This window comes from Colletotrichum fioriniae (assembly GCF_027942845.1).
Source record: "Colletotrichum fioriniae strain IMI 355084 chromosome Unknown scaffold_4, whole genome shotgun sequence".
NCBI classification, from domain to species: Eukaryota; Fungi; Ascomycota; class Sordariomycetes; order Glomerellales; family Glomerellaceae; genus Colletotrichum; species Colletotrichum fioriniae.
In genome coordinates this window covers 2,445,660-2,467,190 of record NW_027076840.1, presented here as the reverse complement: position 1 = coordinate 2,467,190, position 21,531 = coordinate 2,445,660, and the positions used below count along the sequence as shown (strand labels likewise).

The following is a 21,531-nucleotide window of genomic DNA, read 5'->3' as shown; positions in this document are numbered from 1 at the left end:
TTCCTGGCGGTCGCGCTGACGTTGCCGATCTTTACCCTGTCGCGGTAGGTTTGGGATTTTCATCTATAAGGTCGACACGCTCGCCATCTCAATTCGCATCTGATCTTCTTGTTGTTACCTCTCATCTCGGCCCAACCCCATTCCCTTCACCAACCGATCTGCGACCTACAGCCCTCGACATTGTTTGGAACACGTCGATCCAATACTGTCCGCTGTGATAGAGTCTTCAACATGGGCAAGCTCAACTACTTCGGCCTCAGAGGCAAGAGCCTTAACTGGGCTATCAGTATTATCGCAGGATGCGATTTCTTGCTTTTCGGATATGGTAGGTTCCAACATCACATCACAGACTTCACTCCGAAGTGATCGAACAACATCGACTTACTTAGCATTCTCATCCAGACCAGGGTGTTACTGGCGGTATTCTCACTCTGCCTGCCTTCCAGTCCCAATTCCCTTCTATCAACCCCGAAGAGACCGGCCTTCTCCCCCACGTCAAGAGTATGCGCTCTACCAACCAGGGTATTGCCGTCGCCTCTTACAACCTTGGCTGCTTCCTTGGTGCCATCATCACTATCTTCATCGGAAACCCTCTTGGTCGCAAGCGCATGATTATCCTCGGTACCGCCATTATGGTCATCGGAGCTGCTCTCCAGGCGTCTGCTTTCTCCATCGAGCACCTCATTATCGGACGTATCATCACTGGTCTTGGAAACGGCGGCAACACATCAACAGTCCCTACCTGGCAATCTGAGACCTGCTCATCGCACAAGCGCGGTAAGCTTGTGATGATCGAGGGTGCTCTCATCAGCGGTGGTATTATGATCTCGTACTGGATCGACCTTGGCATGTCATTCGCTCCCGGCTCCGTCGCATGGCGTTTCCCTCTGGCTCTGCAGATTCTCTTCTGTCTCTTCATCTTGGCCTTTGTCTGGAACCTGCCCGAGTCTCCTCGCTGGTTGATTCTCAAGAACCGCGACCAGGAGGCCAAGGAAGTCATCGCCGCCATCGCCGACCTGCCCGAGGATGATGAATACTGCAAGAACGAGTACATTGTCATGAAGGAGACGGTCGAAGAGATGTCCAAGGGAAGCTTCCGCGACCTCTTCACCATGGACAAGAACCGCAACTTCCACCGTGCCGCGCTCGGCTACGTCAACCAGATGTTCCAGCAGATTTGCGGTATCAACCTCATCACCTACTACGCCGCCGTCATCTACTCCAACCTCGGCATGACCCGCTTCATGGCCCATTTGCTGGCTGCTCTCAACGGTACTGAGTACTTCATTGCTTCTTGGCCTGCGGTCTTCCTCGTTGAGCGTGTCGGTCGCCGTAAGCTCATGCTTTTTGGCGCTGTTGGTCAGGCTGCTACGATGGCTATCCTCGCTGGAGTTAACTCCCAGAGCACCTACGCCTGCCAGATCACTGGTATTGTCTTCCTCTTCGTCTTCAACACCTTCTTCGCCGTTGGCTGGCTCGGCATGACCTGGCTCTACCCCGCCGAGATCGTTCCCCTGCGTATCCGTGCTCCCGCCAATGCTCTCTCCACTTCCGCTAACTGGATCTTTAACTTCATGGTGGGTTCTTATCTGAAGTCTACTTATCATTTCGACGCTAACCTTAGACTTCCAGGTCGTTATGATTACTCCCGTCGCCTTCGACTCCATCAAGCACCACACCTACACCATCTTCGCCATCATCAACGCTATCATTGTCCCCGTCACCTACTTCTTCTTCCCCGAGACCGCCTACCGCTCCCTCGAAGAGATGGACTCCATCTTTGCCAAGGCCTCCCCCGGACTCAAGGGTGCCTTCGATGTCGTCGATGTCGCCCGCAAAGAGCCCCACCGCTACGGCAAGAACGGCGAGCTCCTCATCACCTACGACGACGTCAAGGAGACCGGCCACGCCACCACCCGCGAGAACCGTCGCGAGGGCAGCACCAGCAGTGGTGAGCCCAACGGACTGTGGGCGCGTCAGGACGAGGAGACCCAAAACGTCGAGAAGGAGGAGAAGTCTTAATTGGCGGTTCATTCCCGCGTTCAAAATTGCGCATTTAGTCCCCTGGTCGGGATGAGGAACTCAGCCAGGGTGGCCTAAAACCGATATACCCCATCTCTACGAATTATGTCCTTTGCCGGGCAATTTCCGGCCTTCTCAAATTGGGCACGGATTGATATCCGATGTCATTAATTCCCGTTCTCTTATGAAGTCTGTAGTACTTCGCCTGTTGTTGAGATACCACTAGTTCATCTAGATTCAAGCATAGATACCACAACAAATCATTCAATCATCTAAATACCATGATTCCATGAATCTATGCCTTACCTGCTTTGACCGTGAACACCGTTCGTAAAGCCTCCTGATTGACCCCTGCTGTGTCTCGGGATTAATTATTGCCGTCGACGTCAGCTAGACCATCGCCACTCGAGCAAATTTGGTTCTAGTTTGCCTCCCGGACGTTGCCCGGAGTTGCCAACAGACTAAGGTAGCGCTTACAGCAACTCCCGGATTTGACTCGGAGGCAAAGCCAAACTTTACACTTTTGAATCCAGCAGTGGCCAAGATCCAACTTCACCCGTTCAGCAGACTGGTATTGCCGACTACAGGAATCCGACCATCAAATCAATCAGTCAGCCAGCGCGGAGTGTTGTCCGGCTTCGCGAGCCTCAGACACACTATTTGTTGATGGCTGCCCCCGTAAACTTTACCCCGCATGTCCCCCATGATTTTGCCGTCCCTGTCACCGGAATGCAAAAAAAGGCACCACTGCGACGCAACTGGACGGCCTGGACCAACATAAACCACACCATCTCATCTCTAACCGGGTCCTGACAAGAGCTTTTTTTTGCTTCTTTGCACGGTCTCAGTCCCGGCTTGCCCCAAAAGGAAATCCCGGACAGGAATGCGCAACCGCTCATACGCCGCTTCGGCCTCCCAACATGTATCCGTATGCGGCTGCGTTCCTGAATGAGCCCTTTTGTTGGTTGCATCTTTGCGGCTCCCAGGGGTCCAATCTCTTGCCGATTTTCCGCAACTCTTCATTCGTCTCTCCGGCCCCGGTAACACGCCACCGGAAAACTCTATCTGGGCCTTTTGATCAAGGATCGTGACGAACCCCATGGGGAACCACGTTGACTTGGGCCACCAAGAAACGGGGTTGGCGACGGATGGCGAATCCAGGTACCTTACTTCTGAGCAAGTAAGTCAGGATCCGCACAGGGTGTTCGTTCTAGACTCATGCACGTGAAGTCATTCCTCTTTAGTTTGCCCTTCGCCAGTAAGACCTTCTTAGACTGCTACTTTGTGCCTCTTGAATGAAGATGTACCAGATTGTCGTGGACTGACATGCATGGCATGTATGCCATAGAGGTATGGGAAAAGAGCAGAGAATCGATAAATCTGAACTGTCAATCTTCTACATGTCCTACACTAAAACCACAGGTTTCAAGTCTCTTGTACGCCCAGTGAGGAAGCTCACATGTCCCCAAGATTCCGAGTCTGAATCCTAGCCTTCTCGGCTATTTCATGCGCAGCTTCCAGCTTTTCAATGACTCCGTCAAAATGCGAGCGTCTCCCCACTGTCTCGTCATCCTCGCGAGCGAGCCTCTGAACTTCTTCATCAGTCAACGTGAAGACCCAGTCCGTGGACATTCCCAATAGGGGTCCCTTGGAGAAAGATACGAAATCCTCGACAATATCGTTGGTGATGTATCTGATGAAGGCCTCGAGAGAAAGCTGGAGGACGTGTTAGAAAATTTTGATAGATGTGGGATTGCAAGGAGCTCGGCATACTTCGTAGTAAACTTTGACAACGTCATGCACATCGTTAACCATGTTGCCCTCGATTGAGTGGTGTAACTGATGGAAGAGAATCTTGGAGCTGCTCAGGTCCAGACCTTTGAATGAAGAAAAGCTCGAGCCAATCGCTTTGAGAAGTCGAACAGTCCGTAGAGCCTGCAGCCTTTCGTGAAACCTTGCGTCTGTCGTCTGGAGGTGAGTCTCTCTCTCGCGTCGGCAATGCTCTTTGAGCTCTCGAAGAGCTTTCTGCTTGGCTTCTTGCTGAAAGTGGGTGAGGGCTCGAGCCAGCTCCTCGTACAGAATTTTCGAACAATTTTCATGCGAACAAACATCTTCGAGAATCGAATTAGAAGCCCTTTCTACATCGTCGGCAATATTCTCAATGTGCTGTTCTGCAATCCGTTGCCACTGCTCTGACTGCGCTTTGTAGAGAATCTGGATGACCTCTGTGTTTACCATCCCAGGGAGTTCTGTTGTCTGCCAGATGTGAAGCTGCTCACGGATTTCATCCACGAAAGGCGCGCCGCGGTGGGACTGGAAATTGGTAGGTTGTTGAGCCGGCGGTGCATGTCGCTTCTTTGGCGGTGTTGTCGGTGGCGTAGTAACTTGCTCGTGCCCGGTTGGTGTCGGAACTGTGGCTGGTTGTGGATTTGACAACAAGGTAATGGTGTCGGAGAGCTGGGTCATAGGGTCAACTCCATGGTCTTCAAAGGTGTGCGTATGCCCACGGGCAAGCATTTGACCGGTGAAGCTTTCGTTTGCGCGACGGACCAATCCCCTGACGCGTAGACTGTCCTTGGCCAACGATCCAGGGCTCTTGAGAGTCTTTGTCGCCACTGTGTGGTACTTCTCCACCACATCCCTGATGTATTGCTGACGAAGACTATGGCTTGGGCGAGGTTCCCCTAGACTCTTCCTGCTGTCTTTGGCATCCGAGAGCAACTTCCGGACGGACTCTTGAATCGCGGGAAAGTTTCCTCGAATCTGAGCGCAGAGAAGATTGCCGAGATACTTCTGAAGCTGTACGGAGCCTCGTCGATTCTCTGGGATCCTGTCCCAAGGCGAGCGACTGAAGAGTTTGCGTTCAGCTTCTTTGAAATCAAGCTCTTCATTGTCGGCATCGGATCGATTTCTCACTACAAACCAGCCGTCCTTCATAGATCTTGTAGAGTCTTTGCCATACCCACTGGCAATGTCAATTACCTTGTAAAGGTCAGCAGATTTTCAGCAACGCAATTTTCAGCCGTAACCCACCTCGTTCGGATTCTCCAACCTATCACACTTCGTGAAGACTCCAACAAGACGATGTTTGTCGACAAAATTGCCGGCCATCTTGAAGATCTCTTGAGTAGACAAATCAGCCGTAGCAGCGGCCACACATCTACTGCTCATTAGTCTCGTGAATGGCCGAGTTACGAGCTTCAACTAACATGACAATGTTCGCTGGTTGTCTCATGTACTCCTCGACCATCTGTCTTACACCATGCTCTTCGTCCTCGTTGACATCATGGGCGTAAGAGAAGATGCCAGGTACGTCGAGAATGCTGAAGTGCGATCGGGAAGGGCCGGATAGTTCAATCCGAAGAACTTGAGAAGCAAAGTTCTTCGTTGCATTTCCTTTACCTCTCTTGATTCCCATGTACTCGGTGGTGATCTACAGAGTTTGTAAGAGATAGCGTCATGAGAGAAAGGATTGGCCAGGGCCTACGGTTTCCATGAGCTGCTTAAACTCTTCGACGCCCAGATGATCAGTCACATAAGGCGGAAATTCCTTATACGTGTCATCCGGTGGATAGCCAAACTTGTCGGTAACATCAGGCTCTACGATTGTCACCTTGACGGAGCTACGACTTCCAGGCGCGGTTCTCCGAGACACGATCCTTGTCGCGAAGCGAGTGCAGCACCCAGAACCAACTGGAAAGGGAATGTCGGTCAAGCTCTGGAGTAATGAAGACTTTCCTGTAGATTGACCACCGACAATGACGAGCTGAGATACGGATCAACTTGTAAACTTTGGTCAGGTGTAAGGAGATAGGCTGGTCTTACCTGAGGAATCGCTAGCTCTTGGCTGACTCCACATGATTGAAGCTTGTCAATGGCATCGAACAGGACCCTGCTGCTCTCGCTGTCGAATGGATTCTCGGGAATTACATCAGCTTTGTCTTGATAGTGACCTTTGTCGTAGCATGGAGAGCCGGCTCCTGAGCTGGCGACATAGTCTACCTGCGACTCGGCATCCTGCAAATTGGGGCTGGTCGCGACTGGAGATAGGGGCAAACCTGGCGACTTGCGTTCGAACTCGAACAAGCCAGATGGGATTGAGAGCGTTGATGGTTGAGCCATGCTCAATCGAACAGGGTTATGGTAAAGTTCAAGGGAGTGATAAATTGCGGGTTGATGATAGCGAAAGATGAGAAGAGATACGAAGTTATCGATGCGATGTGAAGACTTGCTGCGCGTAATTATCAAACCGAAACACTGCGGGAACAGAACTCAAAACGAGTTATTCAGAGGCTTTTATACTAATGAAGAGAAAGAGAGCCTCAACTTCCATTCCCCTCTGACTGCCACAATTAGTAGGCCCAGGGATATGATTCTATCGCCAACACTCGGCATTTTGCGCCAACGGATATGACCCGACAAGGCAGATTTATCGCAGGTACGTGGCGTGAAGGCTGTGATCTTGGCATTGTGAGGCAATGTTGAGCAATCGAAGTTGACGTTGGTTGGATCATCAACTCAATTGAGATATAGCGCCCGATTCTGAATGCAGGGGTTGTTTGAAGTCGAATGGCACCATGTTGTTGGTAGCAGGTTGGAACAGGGGCCTTTGAGGAGGCCAGGAACAAACCAATCTAGTTCATCAACTGCATGTACGCTTATCTACCCCAAGAGACCCAAGATAGTGGTTGCGAAACGAGCTGAGCGCGATCCTGGCATCGGCCACGCCGATGTAACCACATTTTGAATGTAGTCAATAGAAATGGGTTCTTACCGCCGTGCCGGGCCGCCTCGGGCTGGACCGCAACGGGCAGGTCACTCCGCGTGGACCGAACCAACAGGACTCTAGAGTGAACTCTGCTGGTAATCCTTGAGGACGGAAATATCGAAACAATTCTCAAAGAGGTTCATGAGACCACATCATGAAACAACCTAGCCTTTCTGGCTACAGTCAACCACATTTTGCTACCAAATTTGGATGCTGGCTAGAAGCAATTCCCGACTAGTAAGGGAGAGTACCTGGCCTCTACATTGGGGCTGAGCCTCTCATCGGTTGATGAAGGGGCCGGCACAGCACAGCTTTGGGAAGTATTGAGATCTTGCAACGTAAGATATGTATGCCCCTGAGTTTCGCTCTTGGTCTAGGAATTGAGATCATCTAGTGACCGTTGGATCAAACACCTTGGGCTTCCTTCCGCGTTACGCCTTCTCCGTGTGCCTTGCGGTCACAACGACCCCGGCCTTTTCGCCGTCCTCAGGCGAAGCCTGAAACATATCCTCCGCCTTGTACTTGCCGAATTTGCGCAGCGGGACCCCCTCGTTGAACATCCGGTCGATCTGTTCGAGAGACTTGCCCTTGCATTCGGGGATGCAGAACCACGTAAAGACCAGCGCCAGGACCAGGATTCCCGCAAAGATGAAACCGACTTTCGAACCTAATCCTGCGCCGGGAGTGTAGAGCAGGTACGGGATGCTGAAGTTGACGAGGAAGTTGGCCAAGACATTGACCATTGACGCCGTTCGTTGAGAGGCGTCACGCAGTCGGAGGGCCGGAATCTCGGTAGTGACGACGTAGTTCAGAGGCGCCCATGCAAAGACGTAGCCGGCGGCAAAGATCGTCAGCATGGCCACGATGCTCGTCTTGACGGCGAATGATGGGTCAGCCACTGTTCCCAGGGAGCCCATAGTTATAATGGCGGCAAATTGCCAGACTGCACCGATCAAGAGAAGAGGTCTAATGAATTGTGAGGTTAGTACATGTATGGCTCGGAAGATACGACAGATACGGTCTGTAGTAGAGATTGACATACCGACGTCCCACGCGATCATTCAGGTAGAGTCCGACGAAGACCATGCAAAGGTTCACGACGGCGTTGATGATAGTCATGGTAAAGGGGTTAACGGTGCCAATGTCCTTGATGAAAATTGCACCGTAGGTAGAGGCAAAAGCCTGCCCGGTCGCCTGCTGGAAGAAGTTCATGGCCATTACGATACCAGTTCTCTTCAGGTTGACACCCTTGAATAGTTCCATATAATTCCCTTGTTCGACTTCCTGTTTCAAAGCGTACTGAAGGGCGGCGAACTGTTTATCGATCTCCGAGTCAGGGATGGTGCCAGCTCGGAGTTTCCTTAAAGAGATTTGGGCTTCTTCGACTCTGTCCTGGGTCAACAGCCAGCGAGGTGACTTAAACGAAAGTTAGTACGTGGAGTGTGTATCGTGAGGAGTTCGTGGTCGGCACAAGCTTACCTCGGGAATGAAGAAGATCAAGCCCATGACGATGACAGGAATAACGTAGAATAAGCCCATCGGAATCCGCCAAGATGCATTGCCCTCCAGGGTGCTAGTTCCTCTACAGATAGAGTTTACAATCAGAGTACCAAACTAAATAGAAAAGTGTCAGTTGATCAAGTTTGTTACCTTAGTACATTGACTGATTATAGAAATCATACCATCAGACTAAATTGGTAAGAGCCGACTGCAAATCCACGAATCTCCGAGGGGACAATCTCAGACTGATACACCGGAACCACAGCGAGTTCCATGCCAACGTAGATGTCTTGTTGCTCAAGTCAGCATTGGGAGTTGCAAGGCCGTGCCAGATCAGACTTACAGTTGAGAATGCGCGCTGCCATGATCTGCTCTCGGGTACTTGAGGTAATCGCGATGGTCGCAGGGATCACGGCCCACGCACTCATTCCAAACATGCACCACCGGCGCCCCCAGCGTGCACTGACGAGACTGCCAATAATGACGCCGGCCGCGAAGCCGATGTAGTTGAGACTGTTGAATAAGGCGAGCCAGCCAGTGGGAAGCTTCCACTTGCCAGTTGTGGGGTTCTGGTCGCCGAACTGGCGCTGGAACGCGTCCATCGCCTGGGTTGTCGAGTAGCCTGCATTATCGAAGCCATAGTTGAAGGTCGAGACGGCGATCACCGTGAAGGCGGCAGCTAGGGTGCCATTGAAGTGTTTAAGGATTCGATTGGGCGCCATCGCGAAAGGGCGACCTCAGAGTTCTTTGTGCGACTGTTCGAATAGCCTCAACTCCTTGCCTCAAGTGACAGGGTGCTTGGGGTAGATTTGGCGATGCATTCTCTGCCCGGTCTTTATGTATTCAGACGCGTTGAAGGAATCAAACTCTACGCCTCGTGGTTATTACGTTACTACGTCGTTCCCTGTCAAGTGGAGCCAGGACTCCCCGTTGATCTGAGCTAATCACCCCTTTCACTGGCAATAGAGTCGTCCGATCAGACGCACGAGACGAACCAACACATGGCGGAGGAGGTTTCCCCAACTTGGGGAACCCACTGGGGAAGCAAGCCGTTCACGGCGCTAGGGATGAATTCCTGGAGGTAAGTGGAGGAATGGAGAAAGCCACGCTGCGACGGAGCGATCCAGCGTACCAGCAAAGAGTCCAGAACGAAAATCTTTTGTGGGTGAGGAACCCGGTGACCGCCCGCTTGGGATTTTGGCGTTCGACTAGGGTGGCCCCGGGGCCCGGAACTCGGGCGGAGGCGAGAAAGTCAAAATCAACGCGGAACTCGGGCGGAAGACATGTCATCTCTTCTTCCCCCGACTTCCCACCTCGTCCCCCGACCTTATGCATCTTCACTCTTTTGATCAGAAAATACTGCGGGTAAGACTCGAACATGGAGACGCCTAATCCATATCGCGCTTCGGGTCGGCCCCGAAAGGGGTTGCAGATATGTTTCCAATGCCGGAACCGCAAGGTAAGTCGCGGTCAACTTGCACCCGGAGTTTCCCTGCCGCGGTCCTTCGGGAAGGGGGTCCCCTAACCCGTAGCCGATAGGTCCGATGTGACGGCGAACCTGGAGGATGCGAGAATTGTCGTCGGCTCAAGTTCCACTGCTCTTTTGCAGCACCTGATCAGTTGCCGGATGCTGCAAATTCTTCCACTCCCAGCAGCAGTGATCCAAGTCATTTGAGGCTAGAGAAGCGTCGTGTGCGCACTGCTTGCATACAATGTCGTGACAAGAAGACAAAGTGCTGCGGCACGCAGCCCTCATGTCGGCGATGCTCTCATCGAGGGGTGGACTGCCGGTACCCAGACGTGTCTAAATCTTCGTCAGCCAGAAATCCAAACTCGGATCTCCGATACCAGCCGCCTGCTACAGTGCGTGGTGGTTCGGAAAACAGCATGGAAAATAGGACTTCGTCCATGAATCGAGATTCCTCCGTTGCGCACTCTCCGGCCTCATCACTTGGGTTGTAAGTTGAGTCTCTTGCAAGCCTAGCAGCTACTTGTGCGCTGAAGTTTACTGAATGATATCCTGTTATGTAGCGAGTTGAACTCGAACAAGACAATCATCAAGCAACACATCGATGCTTTCTTCGACTTTGTCTATCCAATACCCTGCTATGGCTTCATCCATAAGGCAACCTTCTGCCAAAGTTGGGCACAGGACACATACAACCCGCGCCTTCTGAAGGCAATGTGTGGTCTTACAGCCCGCTATATCGCATCAGGGGACAGTAGCCGTCTGCAACAAGCGACAAGATGGATCCAAGAGTCGGAGATGCAGCTCCTTATGCGGCTCAGTGAGCCTTCAATGTCGGATATTGAGGCACTCATGCTCACTACACTGGACCACATCATCGCTCGTCGATTCAGTAAAATGCTAGTATCCGCTTGCCTTGCAGCAAGACTAGCATTCATGATGCGACTCAACTATGAGGATGGTCGCCTGAGCTTCCTTACTCAAGAGCGTCGCCGGCGCCTCATGTGGGGAATCTACACCATGGAGACGCTTTACTCCAGCGGCAGAACAGAATTCACCGGGTGTCCAAAGGAAACAATACATCTCCAACTTCCCTGCCACGAGCGATCTTTTACTCTAGATATTCCTGTAATGACAGAGCCCCTGAAGCCTCCAGAAAATCAATGTTCTTTGGAGCTAGGTCTAATGGCGTACAATATCCGAGTCCTCGACATTAGAGATCGGATACAAAGGTACAGTATCAAGACGTTCTTGCTACCTTGACGATCTACCAGAGCCCCAAGCTAACCAGTCTATCTAGGTTATCGCATACGATCACGCATCATCGGAAGTCATTAGTTGAATGTGTTTCACTCCTCAAAGGACTTGTGGACGAACTCGATGCGCTGCGTCGATCATTACCGCCGCAATTTGCATTCGACAAGAAGAACCTCTTTCTCCGAGCCTATACCCCACAACGTACCCCTTTTGTCATGTTCCATACATGGTGGCATCAGTGCCAATGCGATATGTACAGGTTTACGATACCAGGCTTTCGGGAAGGTCTCCCCGTGGAAGAGTTGCGAACTCTGCCGCAAGATTTGGTCTCTTTCTGCAGAGACAAGTGTCTCCAGCATGCGCTTGCGGTTGCGAACATTATGGCAACAGTGAATGAAATGGGGAAAGACATCTTCATCACAGATCCAGCCCTGGTGATGTGTACTTTCCACTCCGCCCGTGTTATATCGCGACTTGGATCAAGCCAGTTCGGCAACTTACCCAAGGATGTTTTGATATCCAAACTGAAGGCGTGCTCAGATGTTCTGGAGACCCCGGCTGAGATATACCCCACTACCAAGCTCTTGCGAGGTGGGATTGCAGACCTCATACACGATGCAGAGCGCGACTCTGGGGATTCCAGCCCGCTCAGATCAAATTGGGAGGCCGAACAGCCAGGATCCGACAACGAGGTGACCGGGGCTCAACAACCTGGTGTCCAGAGAGGTACGCAAGGCTCGGTAACGGAGGTCTATTCAAAATACAGTGTGACAGACGAGATTCGGAAACTCAAGTTCCAACAAGACGGCGAAGAGGACAGGGAAGAGTACCGGTCAGACGCGCCAGCATTGGAGGTTGGCGCAGATGGTGTCACACCTCAGCAGTTTCTGATGACCGATATGTCAAAGGAACATGGCCCGCAACCATACATGCCGATGCCTCAAGACATGACAGCCAACGGCTTTGGCTTTTCAGAAGCTGGCTTCGGCGCAAGCGCGGCGCCATATGATGTATCGATGACTCTGGGATTTGAGCCGAATTACGGGGAATGTCAACCAGACTTGTTTCTGGATACCTTCATGCCTCTCCAAAACGACTGGAATATGGCCGACTCTGGTTGTTTTTGATCCTTGATAGCAACGATCTCGAGATCTAAAGTCACGAATTCATAACGCCCTCGGCACTACTGGCATCTTTCAGCCGTTTTCAGTGACCTTGGTAGTGGGCTTCATGGAGCTGTCGATGAGAACCTAATACCCTTGAGAGCTTAGAGGCGTTGCGTAGAAACTTTGTCTGAAGTCTTCATATAGCAACGAATACTTAGGAACTGGGTATATGTACATATGGGTAGACCGGCTACACAAGCGTGCCCCTTAACTTAGAGACCATTCCAGAATGTCTCCTTCTCAATCTCAAAGGAGCCATCCAAAATCGCGCCTCCTGCAACAATTGAAGCAGTATACCGCCCTCTTTCACAACACCAACTATTCCTCTTCTCGTCCCAGACTGCGGTGCTATACCTATCGATAGGAATCGAGACGCTTTTTTTCTCGCCTGGCTGCAAAAATACTTTCTCGAATCCCGTGAGTGAGCGGACAGGACGCGAAAATCTTGACTTGGGTGACGTAGTCGAGTAGCTGATGTACAGGCGGGCAACTTCCGCGCCCACCATTCGTCCGGTATTCTCGATGCTAAAGTAAACTCTGGAAGACGATACCTGCATCTCCGAGATCTGGAAGGTAGTGTAACTCAGACCATGACTGGAAGAACTGTCAGCTTACAAGCTCCCCCTCCAATACAGGGGGGTTCAACTTACCCAAAAGGAAATGCAACCTCCATCTTTCTCGCCTCGTACCACCGGTACCCAACAAAGATATCTTCAGAGTAGTAGATCTTACCATTGTCGCTGCCGAATCCAAGGTAAGCAGGGTTGTCTTCGAGCCGAGCAGGGAATGTCATGGGCAGTTTGCCGCTGGGGTTGATGCGTCCAAAGATAACATCCGCTACGGCGTTGCCCGCCTCATTGCCGCCGTACCAGCTGTGAAGCATTGTACTGGCACTATGCCTCCAAGGCAGGCTAATGGGGTTTCCGGCTTGAGTGATCACGATGGTGTTTGGTTGCGCCTCTAGAACAGCTGCGATGAGGTTATTCACTTGTGGCGGCATATTCATCGTGTCTCTGTCTTTGCCTTCCTTCTCCAAGTCCGCCTATAGTAATTATCGTCAGCTTTCTGAGATGCAACAGTCGTTGAGGACTCCTTACGTTTAGTCCGGCAACCACAAAAGTGTACTTGCATCTATTTGCCAGTTCGACGGCCCTCTGGATACCCTCTTCAGGATTAATCTTACGGCAACCACCCAACCGGCACGCACCACCTGGGATCGCTAACAGTGAGCCGCCCTTTACCTTTGATGTTGCAGCACTGCCAGCCTCAACGCGTAGGTGATACCGCTTCCCAGCTGTCATATCATATGTTGCTCGCTTTTCGGCTGAGCCTTTGCCGAAGAACATGCCTCCCGGCGTCTGTTCTGTCGAGTTATTAATGACGAGCTCATCATTGATGAATAGGTCACCAATGCCGTAAGTCGCCAAACCGAATTCGTACGTGCCAGTGTGCTCTGGAACGAAATTTGCACGCATGGACATGAAAAATGTTTCTCCTTTTTGGGGATGCTCGTAGTCCATGAGTTGGTAGGTGGTGTCCGGTATCGTTACACGGTCAAACGCCCTCCGCTGTTTGTTGGTATGTGGTTCGTTAAATAGCTCGATCGTTACACCTTGCCGGCCTTCATCATTGCACACACTGTCCTCTGTGAAAGGCGGTAACAAGATGTGTCCGTATACACCCGGCTCATGGTGTACTTTAGCTGTGGGAGGTAAAGAGTCCCGAATGCCCTTGAGTACAGAACTGGTATAGTATGGCCGAAGACTTGCGCTACCCCCTCCACAAGCAGCTGCGAGCTCAGCATTTGGCCCGATGATGGCCACTTCACTGCAGTCTTCTGGTGATACTGGCAAGAGATTGGCAGAGTTCTTCAACAGCACAACACTTTCGCCTGCCAAACGGCGATTCAGGGTCCTGTCTTCTGGAATATCCCGCATGTTCTCTTCCTTCTCGACACGAGCTAATGCCGCGTCATTGACGAAATGCAAGACTTTTCGCGCTCGCTCGTCTATGGTGTGTTGGTGAACTTTGCCGGAAAAGACTGCGGCAAGGGCTTCTTTCTCTCTGTAACGACTAGGGCCGGGCATCTCGATATCAACGCCAGCGTTGAGCGCCGCCTCACAAGAGTAAGTGCCGTACCTGCATGTGTTAGCTGACACGCTGTGAAACGAAAAGAATTTGAGGCAGCGAGGCTTACCAGTCACTCATGATGAGTCCGTCGAACCCCCACTCTTTCCGCAAGATATCTTGAAGGATCATGGGGTTCTCAGAAACATGCAGGCCGCCAATTTTGTTGTAAGAAGACATTACCACTCTAGGGTTGCTATCTCTCAAAGCGATTTGAAAAGGTAAGAGATAGATCTCTCGGAGTGCTCTATCAGACATACGCACGTCAAGTGACATCTTCTCCGTCTCCTGATCATTAGCCACAAAGTGCTTCAGAGCTGCCAGAGTCCCCCGGGATTGGACGCCCCGGATGATTGCCGCTGCAAGCATCCCACTCAAGTGCGGGTCCTCGGAAAAAGACTCGAATCCACGACCGTTTAGTGGAGAGCGAATGATATTGACCGTTGGCCCAAGCCAGACATGGGCACCCTTAGCGTCGCATTCTTTGGAGAGCAGCTGGCCGGCTTGCTCGATCAGCGCAGCGTTCCACGTTGCTCCCAGGCCACTTCCGCAAGGAATACAAAGCGCGGGCACCGGGTTGAAGAATCGTGAGCCTCTGACGCCATTGGGTCCATCGGTGCATTTGATGGCCGGGACATTGTGCTGGGGAAGAGGGGTGGAGTGCCAAAAGTCGGAGCCTTTACCCATGAGCTGTTAGTACTAGGGACTCAGCTGGATGGGTTTCCTTTTTGGGGGACTCTCACCGGCAAGCAGCGAGACCTTCTCTGCGAGAGTGGCAGTTTCGATGATCCGATCAACATTGACAACCTTTCTTGGAGGAGGTTGCATGTTGGATGAAGGTAACTCGTGGTCTTGGGACACCATGTTCAAGACCAATTGGCAATGATTAAGATAGCATACAATCTAAGGAAGAGTCGAATGAAGAAACTATCGAAATCGAAAGGTGAAGTGAGCTCTCAAAACGAGACCTGAGAGGTATACGGAGAACTACCCGGATACCCGGGCGGCCGTTTCGGATGTCGGGAGCCGGAGCAGTCCGGAAGTCGCCGTATTTGGTGCGAATGTGGAGTGAGCTAAAATGAACTAGGGACATTTTGTAGTAAGAACAGCGCTGAGGGGCATGTAGATTGAACTTGTAATTGCATGTGATTAATAATTACTGCACTAAGATGACAATGTGAGGTCTCAGTCTTTCTCATGAATTCGGTCCACGGTGTTCGAAGAATTGGGCACTAAGACATGACTTACGACTTAAACGGCTCCGTGGCTTCTTATGATACGTAGCTTTGTGAAAATTGTTTTGCCGTCAAGTTATCGATCGCGGCGACTCCTTCAATAATAATTGAACTGTGGATATCTTAACATTCTATGGTAGAATGATGATATTCAACTGACAGAGGACGATGAATTGATAAGACCGTGGCTAGTGTTATGGAACATAAGAGGAGATAGGAAAGTCAGGTGAGTATTATTCATCAGTAGAATCAGTCCATCTACTGTGGTGAATTCATGTACACTATCGGAAAACGTCTATACAGGTGATCCGATACACTGAGCCGTAAAATCAGCCAAAATGAGCAAGAGTTTGGCGATGTCCACCGTTTGCGCTGACAGCAGCTCCGTTGACCCAACGTCCCTCCTCACTCGCAAGGAAACCCACGATGTAGGCGATATCGTCAGTGTTCCCAAGACGTGGACCAACAGTCATATACTCGAGCTGTTTGTCAATGAATTCCGCATGCAATTCCCTCGCCTTGGCCAGCGCATCAGTCTCCGTGGGTCCAACCGCGACGCTGTTGAAAGTGATTCCCTTCTCAGCAGCAAAGGTGTCTGCAAAAGACCTCGTGAAGCTGTCGAGAGCGGCTTTCGTGGCTCCATACGTCATGATAGGGTTCGGGTTGCCCGTTCTGCCAGCAATACTGGAAATGTTGATGACTCGACCACCATACTTGGGGGCATGTTCCATGAAAGCAGTTGTCAGGCTGACCGGGGTGTAGACGTTTGCGATCATAATGTCGTTGAAATCTTTGGCCTGGAGTGTCTTGACGTCCGAGGTGTTGGTAATGTCGGCTAGAATCGCATTGTTGACAAGGATATCAACAGTCGTAACCTTTAGTCCGTTCAAGGCGTCCTTAATGATCTTTGGGGCGATTGTGGGATCTGTTGAATCTGCTTTGATGGCAACGGCGTTCCTGACGCCCAGTTCGCGACATTGTGCGAGGGTATTATCTGCAGCGGCTTTGTTTGCCACGTACGTGATGGCGAGGTTTTCCAAGCCTTTGCGAGCAAAGTGTACGGCAATTCCACTGCCGATTCCTCGAGAGCCTCCGGTGACGATGGCAGTTTTGCCCTTCAAGGACCACGGCTCAGCTGGGGAGGCTGTGCTAGACATTCTTGACTAGTTGGCGATGTGTTATGGCGGGATAAGCTTGATTGTTGGTGGATAACTTGAATAGAACGCGAATGATGTTGGAAGAGACTGTCGTATTCACTTCCCCTAGACTTAAGGGTCCGACGGTTCTCATAAATAGTACGTACGAGGCATGTTCGCGAGTACGAGTGGTTTTAAAATTCAGACGGTGATATCACCGAAGCACAAGTAGGTTTGTCATCTTTGTTCGAGCATGGCGGACCGCGAAGTATGGATCCGGGGTACCTCAAACGTCCGAGCTGTGGACTGACTGCCAAGTCCGCAAGCGTAACGTTGATCGCCAGGGTATTTCTCATTGACTAGTAAAATTATGAGCATTATTCCCACTCAAGAGTATATATTCAATGACATGGATGAGTAATTCAAACCGAGCCAACCAATGTGTTGTCTAGGTACGGTGTAACGGCGCTGTACTTTACGCTTGCTGGAGAGGGAAGCTTTCGTCCGTTCTAATATTTCCCAAAATCGGATGAGTTTTGCGCAACACTTCTACACATGTCCATGGAGGTACCTTTGACCCAAATCTCCACACTTTCTAATCTTGCTATGCAGTCAGACATAGGTCATCTACAACTTTGTTCATTACACTTGTGCGTCAAACGAGACCTTGAGCGTTGGCCGCTTTCGTCGCTAGAAGTATGCATTCTTAGTGACGTTGCTTGCGGAATTCATGCGGACTTGACTAGTCCTAGTTCGATCTATTGAAAGTCGCAATAAGAAATGTTCTACCCAAGGTCACTGATGATTCGATGAACCATGCACAGCAGTCCAGCGGAGTGAGAACCATGCACAACAGTCCAGCGGAGTGATAACGTTGCACAACAACCGAGTTAAATCCACTTGACCTCAGCTCAGAAACATGCGCAATAGGCTATGCCGGCCTATATCCCGAAGACCTTCTCAAGGCCTTTGAGATCTTTGTCTCGGCATTGACCATTGGGATGTATCTCACCGCCACCTATAGTACCTTAGGTAGTACTCGTGACATGTCACTCGGCCCGCGACTTGGTTGGTGAATCGTCTAGCACTCCAGTTCTGCTCAATTTTAATAATTATGGATTACGTCAGTTGCTGATCCGGCCGGTCCAAGACTCGGACGAACAGGGTGGGACACGGAGTTTGCGGAGGTTAGTGCCGGCGCACCTTAGCGGAGCGGGTAGTCAGCTACCCCATGCCGATGACCAGAGTCTCAATCACGATTCAACGTTGTACTTCAGGCACATCCTTCTCCGGGAGGCGCGAGGGCTCCGCTTCGGGCGAAAAGCTGCATTTGATTACCATTCTAGCTGTCGGAGTTTCACGCCCCTATATTTAACAAATGGAAACTACTCAACTATCTGATTGGCCTACCGACTTGATAGGGCGTCCGTGAAAACCAAAGTGCTTCCATTTCGTTAGGGGTAGCACCCGGGCTCCTTGCGTGTTCTATGCCGGTTTCTATAATTATCTTCTAGGTGAAAGCTGCCGTCTTTCAAAATGTCTTCCATATAAACATCTCGATCTAATTCTTCTTCTGGCTGACGCCGAATGTTGTGAGATGCGGCCAATCTAAAAGGTTTCATCAGTAAAACATTTGGCTATTAAAGTTGAAGTGAGACTGAGGGTTTACCGAAAGTCGTTCTGTCCGAATTAACGTGGGAGATCCGCGCTTTCTGTCCCACGCTTAGTGTCTCGCCAACAGCTGACCCAAAGCAGTATCCGTAACGTCCAAAGACAGGGCTGTATTTGGCGCCCTTGTCCACTCGGCGATCTTTATTCAGCTTCTTCCATACCAACCCACGATCGTCGCTCGCAGTCTTGCCAGTGTCATAGTCAACAGTAATGCTTTGGCAGCGATAACAGTTGGCCGTCAGAGGCATCTGGACACCGCCGTCAAAAGTCAACTCGCCCCAAAAGTCCTCTGCAAAGGGACCGCTTGCGCCTTTGACGACGACATTCGGGCGGAACTTTCGAACGTCCATCGTCAAGTCGCCTTCTAGACGAGAAGAGACCTCCGCGGTGGACTCTTCAGTGACAACGAGGTAGTGTGCAAGATCGTTGAAGACAAGACGCTCCTCAGGAAACCGAGCAAACGGGATGAATGACCTGAGACGCTGCGCAAGTCTGGCCTTTCTCAGGCCTCCTTTGCTGTTTGGTGCCAAAGACCCCAGGACAGGCCGTGAGCCATTGCCAATGTAGGCGAGTCTTGCCTCAACCCCGAGGCGCTCCGAGAACCATGTCGCAAGTTCGTCGCCCATATCGTAGGCTTTAGCCTTACTTACGTGAAGGCTTGTGTCAATCACTTCCAGTCTCTCTGTGGTTGGCGATAGGGGGAATCCGATTTCATCAGTAGTGGTGATGTTCGCTTCGTTGATGGATTTGCCATGCTCCGTCCCCCGGCCGTGCCATTTTACTACCACTTCTCCTTGGGTCGCATTTTCTTGCCTTCCATCATGCTCGATCGAAGCCTGAAATAGTGCCATATAGAGGTAGTAGCCGATGAACATTGTCTCATATGTCTTTTTGGATGGGTCGGTTTTATCCCGGATGACCTTTTGCAGGGAAAACGTCCTATCTCCGATCAGGCCGTATTTGCCTAAATGCGCTCGTTGCACCGCGCATCCTCCAAGCCCTTTGATAGGATATATGTATAGCTATGAGATTTTATTAGAATCATTCACATTGACTACTTTACATGGGGGGGCCAAGTTGTACTTGTGTGATTTCTAGGGGTTTGGTCGCTGGTTGTGGTGACCGGGCTAGCCGGATGCCCAAAATAAGAGCTATGATCGAGCAAGCTACGAGAGCAACGGCAGTGCTCATAGTCGTCAGGGGATTGGGCGTCATCTGGACTTCAGCCCATGTCTTATTCGTTGCCGGCTCCATCGTTGACTTGTGTTGAAGAGCTCACTCTCTATTGGGGACGGTTGCTGTCTACTCAAAATTTTGCAGCAATTGGGTTCAAGGCGGATTATGACCGCCCACCGGGTGAGCTTCCGACGCGTTCTTTGATCTGCCAAACAAGGTTTGATCCCGGATAACAGTTACAGCTGTCACACAAAACAGCAAACCGGGGCATTTTAACTGCCGCTAAGCCCCTTGAGGAAACTAGATGGACCAAATCTTGCAAACTTTGGAGCTTCGTCAAGCCAATTCAGCCCGGATCCCATCCGTGCTCTTACCCCTTTTCCCCCGCACAGCTTCCCCATCTACCGAACCCTTCTCGAGCACTTGGGAGGAGGGGCCTTGATACCAGACGGGAATCCGAACCCTGCTGATAGCAAACGACAACATCAGGCTTAGATCTCCACTCGCTCGTCACTATCTGCTATCGCGAACATCGCCGAGAGCCTGCTAGTACCCAATTCGACATTGAGGCAGCCTTATAAAGTATCGAGCTAGCCGTCTCTTGACCGTTGAAGCCCCAAAGATGCCCACAAACAGAGTCAGGGTAGTCGAGGGATCATGTTGGCCCTGCAAGAAGCGGCGCATCAAGTGCGACCTGACAAAGCCCCGGTGCAATCGTTGCGCCAAGATCGGGGCGGATTGCGACTTCAACGCTCGCCGCCTGAAATGGAGCACGCGGCCCACGATCAAGGCTCCGGCCATCTACCAGATCGCCACCAGAGACGCGCAGCTCGCGTCCTGTCTGGCTTCAGACGAACGTCGCGCCCTGGACTACTTCCACCACCGCCTGTGGCCACTTCTCACGACGGCCCCGGAACCTTGCGCAGCCCCAATCTTACAGGCCCTCGAGCATCGAGTCGTACTTCTCGCGGCGTGCGTCATTGCGGATGCGCACCGGGTTCTCCAGGACGGAAGGAACAGCCGCAGTCTTCTCCGCATGAAGCGACTCGAGTGTCTCGCGGCCGTACGTGGTGAGGTCGGCGGCGCTCACATGGTTGATAAGAGTTCACTCATGACCCTGTTGCTCGCTGTGCTCTTACTCTATTTTCACGACGGATACCTTGAGTGCGCTCAGGCGTCTGCCTCAACGTCAAGTCACCACGGGGGCGTCAAGGCAATCATCGACAGTCTCGGAGGCATTCTCCCGGTTCTGGAGACGAGTCATGAATCGATCCACATGCTCCTCTCCGAATTCGCGTCAACAGATCTCACAACTATCATGCTCAAGGGAGGGAAACCCTCGTTCCCTCACGAAATATGGGATACGATTGAGAGGAGATCCGTATGGTGGGGAAGAGACATCCTTGGACGCTCATCCCTGGCCTCAGTTTTTCAGCAAATATCTCGGTTAACAGAGTACCGAGATGCTCTGAACAACGGCACCGAGCAACTATCAATGGAAACTATCCGCAACTTCGAGACGGCCTTGTCTCCGATGTATGCCAGGATCACAGACACATGTTCAGATACTGGAGACGTGGATCCGGATTCGGATGCGAATAACGATTTCACTCTAATTCGTGCCTTTCAGCATACGGCTCTCATCTACATGTATCGAGCCATTTGCGGTCTGCCAGTCTCCCATTCTCTCGTACAGCAGCACGTTTTACCGTGCTTAGAGTGCATCATCGATATGAAACAGCCATCAAAGGTGCTCAATTGTGTCATTTTTCCTTTGCTCGTTGCTGGTGCGCATGTTCAATCTCCAAGACACAGGAAAGCAGTTTTGGGTATACTTCATATTATTCGAGATGAGATGCGGTTTGCTACCTTGCATACTGTCTCTGAGGTCTTGTGTGGTGTATGGAAATCCGCTCGAGAGGACATAACTTGGTCAGAAATGTACTCCGAATTGGCGTCAGATGCCGTCGTGCTATAAATAATTCAATAAGGGAGTTTGGGGCTG

The 21,531-nt window shown here is 51.2% G+C and overlaps 7 protein-coding genes across 7 annotated transcripts; 2 read left to right on the top strand and 5 right to left on the bottom strand.

Moving 5' to 3' along the window:
* Nucleotides 1–231: 231 nt before the first annotated feature.
* On the top strand, nt 232–2,022 carry N0V96_004512 (uncharacterized protein; the record flags this gene model as incomplete). Its single annotated transcript, XM_053188579.2, has 3 exons — nt 232–325; nt 403–1,577; nt 1,633–2,022. 3 exons carry the CDS (start codon nt 232–234, stop codon nt 2,020–2,022), a joined length of 1,659 nt encoding a protein of 552 aa, XP_053054541.1.
* A 1,455-nt stretch (nt 2,023–3,477) lies between these two features.
* Nucleotides 3,478–6,144, bottom strand: N0V96_004511 (uncharacterized protein; the record flags this gene model as incomplete). The annotated part of the gene is made up of 5 exons (XM_053188577.2): nt 3,478–3,738; nt 3,796–4,963; nt 5,232–5,455; nt 5,510–5,788; nt 5,848–6,144. 5 exons carry the CDS (start codon nt 6,142–6,144, stop codon nt 3,478–3,480), a joined length of 2,229 nt encoding a protein of 742 aa, XP_053054539.2.
* Nucleotides 6,145–7,221: 1,077 nt separating this feature from the next.
* N0V96_004510 (uncharacterized protein) lies at nt 7,222–9,012 on the bottom strand (the record flags this gene model as incomplete). The annotated part of the gene is made up of 5 exons (XM_053188576.2): nt 7,222–7,756; nt 7,833–8,206; nt 8,270–8,404; nt 8,473–8,579; nt 8,634–9,012. The coding sequence occupies 5 exons, from the start codon at nt 9,010–9,012 to the stop codon at nt 7,222–7,224; spliced, it is 1,530 nt and encodes a 509-aa protein (XP_053054538.2).
* A 3,381-nt stretch (nt 9,013–12,393) lies between these two features.
* Nucleotides 12,394–14,995, bottom strand: N0V96_004509 (uncharacterized protein; the record flags this gene model as incomplete). Its single annotated transcript, XM_065757130.1, has 6 exons — nt 12,394–12,455; nt 12,618–12,775; nt 12,832–13,223; nt 13,279–13,634; nt 14,253–14,320; nt 14,379–14,995. The coding sequence occupies 6 exons, from the start codon at nt 14,993–14,995 to the stop codon at nt 12,394–12,396; spliced, it is 1,653 nt and encodes a 550-aa protein (XP_065614343.1).
* An 877-nt stretch (nt 14,996–15,872) lies between these two features.
* N0V96_004508 (uncharacterized protein) lies at nt 15,873–16,700 on the bottom strand (the record flags this gene model as incomplete). Its single annotated transcript, XM_053188574.2, has 1 exon — nt 15,873–16,700. One exon carries the CDS (start codon nt 16,698–16,700, stop codon nt 15,873–15,875), a length of 828 nt encoding a protein of 275 aa, XP_053054536.1.
* Nucleotides 16,701–18,319: 1,619 nt separating this feature from the next.
* Nucleotides 18,320–18,976, bottom strand: N0V96_004507 (uncharacterized protein; the record flags this gene model as incomplete). Its single annotated transcript, XM_053188573.2, has 1 exon — nt 18,320–18,976. One exon carries the CDS (start codon nt 18,974–18,976, stop codon nt 18,320–18,322), a length of 657 nt encoding a protein of 218 aa, XP_053054535.2.
* Nucleotides 18,977–20,148: 1,172 nt separating this feature from the next.
* On the top strand, nt 20,149–20,998 carry N0V96_004506 (uncharacterized protein; the record flags this gene model as incomplete). The annotated part of the gene is made up of 2 exons (XM_065757129.1): nt 20,149–20,907; nt 20,981–20,998. The coding sequence occupies 2 exons, from the start codon at nt 20,149–20,151 to the stop codon at nt 20,996–20,998; spliced, it is 777 nt and encodes a 258-aa protein (XP_065614342.1).
* Between the last annotated feature and the right edge of the window lie 533 nt (nt 20,999–21,531).